The sequence below is a fragment of the Salvelinus fontinalis genome, chromosome 28 (genome assembly GCF_029448725.1).
Source record: "Salvelinus fontinalis isolate EN_2023a chromosome 28, ASM2944872v1, whole genome shotgun sequence".
Taxonomy (NCBI): domain Eukaryota; kingdom Metazoa; phylum Chordata; class Actinopteri; order Salmoniformes; family Salmonidae; genus Salvelinus; species Salvelinus fontinalis.
The window spans coordinates 42,490,574-42,502,480 of NC_074692.1; the positions used below are offsets into that span (position 1 = coordinate 42,490,574).

The window sequence follows — 11,907 nt, forward strand, 5'->3', positions numbered from 1 at the left end:
ATACCTTTATCATCTCCATGTCATCTTCATATTCACAATTTTTGTAATCTGACTAGTATAATACTTCAATTTATTTGAGATAATCGGTTTCCACAAACCATTAGCATACCTTATGTTTTCCAGTGTGGTTATGAATGTTTGTAAAGTGTGTGTGACTGAGATGTTTTCCCCTGGTGGCAGAGTGTCCTCCACTGGGTATGGAGTCTCACAGGATAGAATCAGAGCAGCTGCTGGCCTCCTCCATGTCTCACCACCGTTACAGCCAGGGCAGGGCACGGCTCAACATGCAGGTAAACCTCATCCTTAACCCATACACACTAACCCCTCACACATTAACCCTGAGGGTAACCCCTCACACATGAACCCTGAGGGTAACCCCTCACACATGAACCCTGAGGGTAACCCCCCACACATGAACCCTGAGGGTAACCCCTCACACATGAACCCTGAGGGTAACCTCTCACACATGAACCCTGAGGGTAACCCCTCACACATGAACCCTGAGGGTAACCCCTCACACATGTAACCTCTCACACATGAACCCTGAGGGTAACCCCTCACACATGAACCCTGAGGGTAACCCCTCACACATGAACCCTGAGGGTAACCCCTCACACATGAACCCTGAGGGTAACCCCTCACACATGAACCCTGAGGGTAACCTCTCACACATGAACCCTGAGGGTAACCCCTCACACATGAACCCTGAGGGTAACCCCTCACACATGTAACCTCTCACACATGAACCCTGAGGGTAACCCCTCACACATGAACCCTGAGGGTAACCCCTCACACATGAACCCTGAGGGTAACCCCTCACACATGAACCCTGGGGGTAACCCCTCACACATGAACCCTGAGGGTAACCTCTCACACATGAACCCTGAGGGTAACCCCTCACACATGAACCCTGAGGGTAACCCCTCACACATGAACCCTGAGGCTAACCTCTCACACATGAACCCTGAGGGTAACCCCTCACACATGAACCCTGAGGGTAACCCCTCACACATGAACCCTGAGGGTAACCCCTCACACATTAACCCTGAGGGTAACCCCTCACACATGAACCCTGAGGGTAACCCCTCACACATGAACCCTGAGGGTAACCCCTCACACATGAACCCTGAGGGTAACCCCTCACATATTAACCCTGAGGGTAACCCCTCACATATGAACCCTGAGGGTAACCCCTCACACATTAACCCTGAGGGTAACCCCTCACACATGAACCCTGAGGGTAACCCCTCACACATGAACCCTGAGGGTAACCCCTCACACATGAACCCTGAGGGTAACCCCTCACACATGAACCCTGAGGGTAACCTCTCACACATGAACCCTGAGGGTAACCCCTCACACATGAACCCTGAGGGTAACCCCTCACACATGAACCCTGAGGGCAACCCCTCACACATGAACCCTGAGGGTAACCCCTCACACATGAACCCTGAGGGTAACCCCTCACACATGAACCCTGAGGGTAACCTCTCACACATGAACCCTGAGGGTAACCCCTCACACATTAACCCTGAGGGTAACCCCTCACACATTAACCCTGAGGGTAACCCCTCACACATGAACCCTGAGGGTAACCTCTCACACATGAACCCTGAGGGTAACCCCTCACATATGAACCCTGAGGGTAACCCCACACATATTAACCCTGAGGGTAACCCCTCACACATGAACCCTGAGGGTAACCCCTCACACATGAACCCTGAGGGTAACCCCTCACACATGAACCCTGAGGGTAACCCCTCACACATGAACCCTGAGGGTAACCCCTCACACATGAACCCTGAGGGTAACCCCTCACACATGAACCCTGAGGGTTACCCCACACACATGAACCCTGAGGGTAACCCCTCACACATGAACCCTGAGGGTAACCCCTCACACATTAACCCTGAGGGTAACCCCTCACACATTAACCCTGAGGGTAACCCCTCACACATTAACCCTGAGGGTAACCCCTCACACATGAACCCTGAGGGTAACCCCTCACACATTAACCCTGAGGGTAACCCCTCACACATTAACCCTGAGGGTAACCTCTCACACATGAACCCTGAGGGTAACCCCTCACACATGAACCCTGAGGGTAACCCCTCACACATGAACCCTGAGGGTAACCTCTCACACATGAACCCTGAGGGTAACCCCTCACACATGAACCCTGAGGGTAACCCCTCACATATTAACCCTGAGGGTAACCCCTCACATATTAACCCTGAGGGTAACCCCTCACACATGAACCCTGGGGGTAACCCCTCACACATGAACCCTGAGGGTAACCCCTCACACATTAACCCTGAGGGTAACCCCTCACACATGAACCCTGGGGGTAACCCCTCACACATTAACCCTGAGGGTAACCCCTCACACATGAACCCTGAGGGTAACCCCTCACACATGAACCCTGGGGGTAACCCCTCACACATGAACCCTGAGGGTAACCCCTCACACATGAACCCTGAGGGTAACCCCTCACACATGAACCCTGGGGGTAACCCCTCACACATTAACCCTGAGGGTAACCCCTCACACATTAACCCTGAGGGTAACCCCTCACACATTAACCCTGAGGGTAACCCCTCACACATTAACCCTGAGGGTAACCCCTCACACATTAACCCTGAGGGTAACCCCTCACACATTAACCCTGAGGGTAACCCCTCACACATGAACCCTGAGGGTAACCCCTCACACATGAACCCTGAGGGTAACCCCTCACACATGAACCCTGAGGGTAACCCCTCACACATGAACCCTGGGGGTAACCCCTCACACATGAACCCTGAGGGTAACCCCTCACACATTAACCCTGAGGGTAACCCCTCACACATTAACCCTGAGGGTAACCCCTCACACATGAACCCTGGGGGTAACCCCTCACACATTAACCCTGAGGGTAACCCCTCACACATTAACCCTGAGGGTAACCCCTCACACATTAACCCTGAGGGTAACCCCTCACACATTAACCCTGAGGGTAACCCCTCACACATGAACCCTGAGGGTAACCTCTCACACATGAACCCTGAGGGTAACCCCTCACATATGAACCCTGAGGGTAACCCCACACATATTAACCCTGAGGGTAACCCCTCACACATGAACCCTGAGGGTAACCCCTCACACATGAACCCTGAGGGTAACCCCTCACACATGAACCCTGAGGGTAACCCCTCACACATGAACCCTGAGGGTAACCCCTCACACATGAACCCTGAGGGTAACCCCTCACACATGAACCCTGAGGGTAACCCCACACACATGAACCCTGAGGGTAACCCCTCACACATGAACCCTGAGGGTAACCCCTCACACATTAACCCTGAGGGTAACCCCTCACACATTAACCCTGAGGGTAACCCCTCACACATTAACCCTGAGGGTAACCCCTCACACATGAACCCTGAGGGTAACCCCTCACACATGAACCCTGAGGGTAACCCCTCACATATTAACCCTGAGGGTAACCCCTCACATATGAACCCTGAGGGTAACCCCTCACACATTAACCCTGAGGGTAACCCCTCACACATGAACCCTGAGGGTAACCCCTCACACATGAACCCTGAGGGTAACCCCTCACACATGAACCCTGAGGGTAACCCCTCACACATGAACCCTGAGGGTAACCTCTCACACATGAACCCTGAGGGTAACCCCTCACACATGAACCCTGAGGGTAACCCCTCACACATGAACCCTGAGGGCAACCCCTCACACATGAACCCTGAGGGTAACCCCTCACACATGAACCCTGAGGGTAACCCCTCACACATGAACCCTGAGGGTAACCCCTCACACATGAACCCTGAGGGTAACCTCTCACACATGAACCCTGAGGGTAACCCCTCACACATTAACCCTGAGGGTAACCCCTCACACATTAACCCTGAGGGTAACCCCTCACACATGAACCCTGAGGGTAACCTCTCACACATGAACCCTGAGGGTAACCCCTCACATATGAACCCTGAGGGTAACCCCACACATATTAACCCTGAGGGTAACCCCTCACACATGAACCCTGAGGGTAACCCCTCACACATGAACCCTGAGGGTAACCCCTCACACATGAACCCTGAGGGTAACCCCTCACACATGAACCCTGAGGGTAACCCCTCACACATGAACCCTGAGGGTAACCCCTCACACATGAACCCTGAGGGTTACCCCACACACATGAACCCTGAGGGTAACCCCTCACACATGAACCCTGAGGGTAACCCCTCACACATTAACCCTGAGGGTAACCCCTCACACATTAACCCTGAGGGTAACCCCTCACACATTAACCCTGAGGGTAACCCCTCACACATGAACCCTGAGGGTAACCCCTCACACATTAACCCTGAGGGTAACCCCTCACACATTAACCCTGAGGGTAACCTCTCACACATGAACCCTGAGGGTAACCCCTCACACATGAACCCTGAGGGTAACCCCTCACACATGAACCCTGAGGGTAACCTCTCACACATGAACCCTGAGGGTAACCCCTCACACATGAACCCTGAGGGTAACCCCTCACATATTAACCCTGAGGGTAACCCCTCACATATTAACCCTGAGGGTAACCCCTCACACATGAACCCTGGGGGTAACCCCTCACACATGAACCCTGAGGGTAACCCCTCACACATTAACCCTGAGGGTAACCCCTCACACATGAACCCTGGGGGTAACCCCTCACACATTAACCCTGAGGGTAACCCCTCACACATGAACCCTGAGGGTAACCCCTCACACATGAACCCTGGGGGTAACCCCTCACACATGAACCCTGAGGGTAACCCCTCACACATGAACCCTGAGGGTAACCCCTCACACATGAACCCTGGGGGTAACCCCTCACACATTAACCCTGAGGGTAACCCCTCACACATTAACCCTGAGGGTAACCCCTCACACATTAACCCTGAGGGTAACCCCTCACACATTAACCCTGAGGGTAACCCCTCACACATTAACCCTGAGGGTAACCCCTCACACATTAACCCTGAGGGTAACCCCTCACACATGAACCCTGAGGGTAACCCCTCACACATGAACCCTGAGGGTAACCCCTCACACATGAACCCTGAGGGTAACCCCTCACACATGAACCCTGGGGGTAACCCCTCACACATGAACCCTGAGGGTAACCCCTCACACATTAACCCTGAGGGTAACCCCTCACACATTAACCCTGAGGGTAACCCCTCACACATGAACCCTGGGGGTAACCCCTCACACATTAACCCTGAGGGTAACCCCTCACACATTAACCCTGAGGGTAACCCCTCACACATTAACCCTGAGGGTAACCCCTCACACATTAACCCTGAGGGTAACCCCTCACACATGAACCCTGAGGGTAACCTCTCACACATGAACCCTGAGGGTAACCCCTCACATATGAACCCTGAGGGTAACCCCACACATATTAACCCTGAGGGTAACCCCTCACACATGAACCCTGAGGGTAACCCCTCACACATGAACCCTGAGGGTAACCCCTCACACATGAACCCTGAGGGTAACCCCTCACACATGAACCCTGAGGGTAACCCCTCACACATGAACCCTGAGGGTAACCCCTCACACATGAACCCTGAGGGTAACCCCACACACATGAACCCTGAGGGTAACCCCTCACACATGAACCCTGAGGGTAACCCCTCACACATTAACCCTGAGGGTAACCCCTCACACATTAACCCTGAGGGTAACCCCTCACACATTAACCCTGAGGGTAACCCCTCACACATGAACCCTGAGGGTAACCCCTCACACATTAACCCTGAGGGTAACCCCTCACACATTAACCCTGAGGGTAACCTCTCACACATGAACCCTGAGGGTAACCCCTCACACATGAACCCTGAGGGTAACCCCTCACACATGAACCCTGAGGGTAACCTCTCACACATGAACCCTGAGGGTAACCCCTCACACATGAACCCTGAGGGTAACCCCTCACATATTAACCCTGAGGGTAACCCCTCACATATTAACCCTGAGGGTAACCCCTCACACATGAACCCTGGGGGTAACCCCTCACACATTAACCCTGAGGGTAACCCCTCACACATTAACCCTGAGGGTAACCCCTCACACATGAACCCTGGGGGTAACCCCTCACACATTAACCCTGAGGGTAACCCCTCACACATGAACCCTGAGGGTAACCCCTCACACATGAACCCTGGGGGTAACCCCTCACACATGAACCCTGAGGGTAACCCCTCACACATGAACCCTGAGGGTAACCCCTCACACATGAACCCTGGGGGTAACCCCTCACACATTAACCCTGAGGGTAACCCCTCACACATTAACCCTGAGGGTAACCCCTCACACATTAACCCTGAGGGTAACCCCTCACACATTAACCCTGAGGGTAACCCCTCACACATTAACCCTGAGGGTAACCCCTCACACATTAACCCTGAGGGTAACCCCTCACACATGAACCCTGAGGGTAACCCCTCACACATGAACCCTGAGGGTAACCCCTCACACATGAACCCTGAGGGTAACCCCTCACACATGAACCCTGGGGGTAACCCCTCACACATGAACCCTGAGGGTAACCCCTCACACATTAACCCTGAGGGTAACCCCTCACACATTAACCCTGAGGGTAACCCCTCACACATGAACCCTGGGGGTAACCCCTCACACATTAACCCTGAGGGTAACCCCTCACACATTAACCCTGAGGGCAACCCCTCACACATTAACCCTGAGGGTAACCCCTCACACATTAACCCTGAGGGTAACCCCTCACATATTAACCCTGAGGGTAACCCCTCACACATGAACCCTGAGGGTAACCCCTCACACATGAACCCTGGGGGTAACCCCTCACACATTAACCCTGAGGGTAACCACTCACACATGAACCCTGGGGGTAACCCCTCACACATTAACCCTGAGGGTAACCCCTCACACATGAACCCTGAGGGTAACCCCTCACACATGAACCCTGGGGGTAACCCCTCACACATGAACCCTGAGGGTAACCCCTCACACATTAACCCTGAGGGTAACCCCTCACACATGAACCCTGGGGGTAACCCCTCACACATTAACCCTGAGGGTAACCCCTCACACATTAACCCTGAGGGTAACCCCTCACACATTAACCCTGAGGGTAACCCCTCACATATTAACCCTGAGGGTAACCCCTCACACATGAACCCTGAGGGTAACCCCTCACACATGAACCCTGAGGGTAACCCCTCACACATGAACCCTGGGGGTAACCCCTCACACATGAACCCTGAGGGTAACCCCTCACACATTAACCCTGAGGGTAACCCCTCACACATGAACCCTGGGGGTAACCCCTCACACATTAACCCTGAGGGTAACCCCTCACACATTAACCCTGAGGGTAACCCCTCACACATTAACCCTGAGGGTAACCCCTCACACATGAACCCTGAGGGTAACCCCTCACACATTAACCCTGAGGGTAACCCCTCACACATTAACCCTGAGGGTCTCCTCCTCTAATCTCTAAAACGGTATGGTTTCCAGGCTTCAGAGGATGAGGAGGACATGCGTGGTGGTGCGTGGTGTCCTAACCAAGAAGACAACATTCACTGGTTTGAGATTGACGCTCGCAGAGCAACAGAGTTTACTGGGATCATAACACAAGGGCGAGACTCACGCAATGAGTAAGACACACACACACGTAAGCGCATGTTTTATCTATAGATTTAAATAAAATGGTGACTAAATTTTGTGTTTCAGGAGTGACTTTGTGACATCGTACTATGTGCAATTCAGTAATGACAGCAGAGAATGGACAACCATGAATGACGGTTACTCTGACTGGGTGAGTCTGTTAGCCTCACAGCTACACTGTTTCATATTAGGCTTTTGTCAGCTTTGCTCCCAAACTGCCAAGCAGGGTTCAATCTAATCCTCTCTTCATGGGGCGTACATGTTTACTGTGTCTGGCCATTGAGTCCTATATTTCTCTCTCTCTCCATCTCTCTACCTCATACCTCTGCTCTCTCGCTATCTCTCTCTCCATCTCTTTACCTCCTCTCTCTCCAGTTGTTCTTTGGTAACTCTGATAAGGACACCCCAGTGTTGAATCAGTTAGCTGAGCCTATACTAGCTCGCTACATCAGAGTCATCCCTCAGAGCTGGAACGGCAGTTGCTGTATGAGGCTGGAGGTGCTGGGATGCCCACTGCCTGGTGAGTCACACACACACACACACACACACACACACACACACACACACACACACACACACACACACACACACACACACACACACACACACACACACACACACACACACACACACACACACACACACACACACACACACACACTCATGCTGTGTGTTTGTCTCCTCAGACCCCACCAGTGCCTACCAGAGGTTGCAGAATGAGGTGACTCCAGTCCAGTACCTGGACTTCAGACATCACAACTACTCAGATATGGTCACGGTGAGATGGTGATGAGTACCACCTTCATGAACTGGATTCAGGTCTAATGTTATAAATGACTTCAACACTGTCTTGACACTGATGATTGGTTAAAATCAGATGTGTGTGGCTGTAACAAAGTCCTGCACAGACTGTAGGTCTTCAGACCCAGGGTTGGTGACCTCTGCTTTCCACTGTGTCTCTACTGTAGCTGATGAAGTCTGTGTCTGAGGAGTGTCCCAACATCACCAGTATGTACAGCCTGGGCCGCAGCTCCAATGGACTAGACATCGTGGCCATGGTGATATCAGGCAACCCCACAGAACACGAGATAGGTGGGAAGAAACAAATACTGTGTCTTTCACAGAAAGCTCTGTACTTGTGTCCTCTTCCGCATGGAAAGACTATGACGATCTGTGTTTTTCCCCCTTAGGTGAGCCAGAGTTCCGATACACGGCTGGTCTCCATGGAAATGAGGCGACAGGGCGGGAGATGGTTCTTCTTCTGATGCAGTACCTTTGTAAGGAGTACAGAGATGGCAACCCCAGAGTGCGCCGCCTGGTGGAGGGAATACGTACCCACCTGGTGCCCTCTCTGAATCCTGACGGACAGGAGAAGGCCCTTGTAGCGGTTAGTACTGGGCACTATACATGGTATTACCGTCTGTACCTCCTTTACTCTTCCAGGGTGCAAATGTTTTTTTCTTAAAGAAAAAGAAAGTTAGGTGCCAGACAGTTTCTGATTTAGCCAACTTGCTGTAGGCAAGTATTGTTGCATGCAGGAACAGTCTGGCACCCAACTTTATTTTTCTTAAAAGAAGATATTTTAAACAAGACTAGACACATTCAAGCAAATCCTAAGGCGTTCTGTAAGGACGTTTTGTTGGGTTCTCTCCATAACATTGTGTCCCATTGCCACCTCAGGGTTCAGAGCTGAGTGGTTGGACCACAGGCCACTGGACGGAGGACGGCCATGACATCTTCCACAACTTCCCTGACCTGAACAGTGTTCTTTGGGAGGCAGAGGACAAGGGTATGGTGCCCAAACTGACCCCCAATCACCATGTCAAGATCCCTGCTGACACAGTGAGGGACGACAAGGTGTGTGGAGGGAGAGGGGATGTGGAAGAGGAAGGGGCGGAAGAGAGGGGATGAAGACAGGAGAGGGAGAAAAAGGAAGAAAATAAATGTAGATGTGTGAAGAGCAGAGACATAAGTCCTCTTTCTTTGTCTATCGCCTCAACATGACAGCTGCTGTTTGTTCTTCTTGTCCTGCAGATAGCTGTGGAGACTCAAGCCATCATCTCGTGGATGGAGAGCCACCCGTTTGTACTGGGGGCCAACTTCCAGGGAGGGGAGAGGGTAGTGGCCTACCCCTACGACAACCACCGCCTAACCAAGGCCGCCAGCACCAGTGAGAGAGACAGGGCACACAGCCGCAAGAAGAGACAGTACGAGGCGCTTACTCTCTCTCGCGACCACTCCCACCCTCTCTCTCTCCCTCTTTCTCTCTCTCCCACTCACTCCCATTCTCTCGCTCTCTCCCACTCTCTCTCTTCCTGATTTCTCTCTTTTTGGCAGAGCAATAATGACATGAAACCAAAAAAACTATCAACTAAATCTAAATTATTCTTCTAGGTACGAGGATGAGTATGACAGAGGGGCAGATTGGGATAGAGGCTACGGCCGTGAGGAGCCAGAGGATGATGATAGAAACAGGGGATACCAGGAACCAGAAGAGGACCGGTGGAACAGGGGATACCAGCAGCCGGAAGAGGACCGGCAGAACAGGGGATACCAGGAACCAGAAGAGGACCGGCAGAACAGGGGATACCAGGAACCAGAAGAGGACCGGTGGAACAGGGGACACCAGGAACCAGAAGAGGACCGGCGGAACAGGGGATACCAGGAACCAGAAGAGGACCGGTGGAACAGGGGATACCAGCAGCCGGAAGAGGACCGGTGGAACAGGGGATACCAGCAGCCGGAAGAGGACCGGCAGAACAGGGGATACCAGGAGCTGGAAGAGGAGTGGAGGGGGCATGGCTATGGACACAGGGAAGAGGAAGAGGAGGATGACAGAGGGGGACATCAGGAAGCAGAGCCTGAGGATGAACCCAGGGCCACGGCAGACGCCTCCTTTTTCAGGTGTGTAGCCTGAAGGTAACCACAGGTCAACAATTAGATTATCTTACATATCTGACTGAGTGTGTGTGTGTATGTGTGTATGTGTGTGTGTGTGTGGGGCCATCAGGTGGTTGGCTATCTCCTACGCCTCCACTCACCTGTCCATGACATACACTTCCCACGGCTCCTGTCACGGCGATGACATCACTGGCGGCGTCGGAATCATCAACCGCGCCAAGTGGAAGCCCATCACAGGAAGTGAGTACATAGTCAAACCGACAACATCCCTTTTCATTACATTGTTGTCTGCTGTTCAATAAGGAATTTGTTACGATAGTCAACATTACATTCAGTAGTTCAACAAGGTTAAACCGTGTAATGAAACATGAATCAGTCATCAGAGTAAAGTACCCACTTTTGAGGATAATGCCACTCTCTGATGGCCAATAATTGCTACCTTTGTCTCTCCCTCGTCCATTTCTCCTTCCCATCTCTCCCTCCCCCCTATCCTCCTCCGTCCTCAGGTATGAATGATTTCAGCTACCTGCACACTAACTGTCTGGAGCTGTCAATGTTCCTGGGCTGTGATAAGTTCCCCCATCAGACTGAGCTGGTCATTGAGTGGGAGAAGAACAGAGAGGCCATGCTCACCTTCATGGAGCAGGTAATCACACACACACACAATTTACCAAACACACCTAGTCATGGAGTGGCTGTATAGCGACCGTGACCTTTTGACCCCTGGTTTTCACTTCACCCAGGTACATCGTGGGATCAGGGGCGTGGTGAAAGACGAAGAGGGGAACCCCATCACTAATGCCACAGTGTCTGTAGAGGGGGTCAACCATGATGTCACTACAGGTGGGTACAGTGTCTGGCTACATGTCCAGCCATACCCCATACTGCCTCCTGCATTACTGCTTAACAAATCAGTGTTGCCATGCACCGCCATATTGGCAGATTCATGAAACTTCAGGTGAGCACTATTGGTAACAGCCTGCTGTCCCTTTGCCCCTGAACAAACCAAAAGCACTCCAGGAGCCTGCTATACTCACTGCGTGTGCAGTCTAACGACTCTCCTCCCTCCACAGCTGTAACAGGGGACTACTGGCGCTTGTTGAACCCAGGTGAGTACCGTGTGACGGTGCGGGCAGAAGGCTTCACCCCCCTGACCAAGCTGTGTGTGGTGGGCTACGAGCCAGGGGCAACTACCTGTAGCTTTAACCTGGCCAAGTCCAACTGGGACCGCATCAAACAGGTGGGTATTGCTACACCTACAATTAGGTTACCTATTAGCCCTTTGAGAGCCAATGAAGCGCTATTTAAATGCTA

The 11,907-nt window shown here is 52.3% G+C and overlaps 1 protein-coding gene across 1 annotated transcript in view; it reads left to right on the forward strand.

Moving 5' to 3' along the window:
* The window catches only part of LOC129826737 (adipocyte enhancer-binding protein 1-like), a 34,165-nt gene that overhangs the window by 21,126 nt on the left and 1,132 nt on the right, over nt 1-11,907 (forward strand). The window contains exons 9-22 of the mRNA XM_055887777.1: nt 181-290; nt 7,543-7,682; nt 7,759-7,843; nt 8,068-8,212; nt 8,379-8,470; nt 8,661-8,784; nt 8,883-9,079; nt 9,373-9,549; nt 9,727-9,899; nt 10,087-10,596; nt 10,703-10,833; nt 11,100-11,239; nt 11,337-11,436; nt 11,667-11,833. Coding sequence (XP_055743752.1) covers nt 181-290; nt 7,543-7,682; nt 7,759-7,843; nt 8,068-8,212; nt 8,379-8,470; nt 8,661-8,784; nt 8,883-9,079; nt 9,373-9,549; nt 9,727-9,899; nt 10,087-10,596; nt 10,703-10,833; nt 11,100-11,239; nt 11,337-11,436; nt 11,667-11,833 — 2,291 coding nt within the window. The remainder of the gene's footprint in view (nt 1-180; nt 291-7,542; nt 7,683-7,758; nt 7,844-8,067; nt 8,213-8,378; nt 8,471-8,660; nt 8,785-8,882; nt 9,080-9,372; nt 9,550-9,726; nt 9,900-10,086; nt 10,597-10,702; nt 10,834-11,099; nt 11,240-11,336; nt 11,437-11,666; nt 11,834-11,907) is intronic.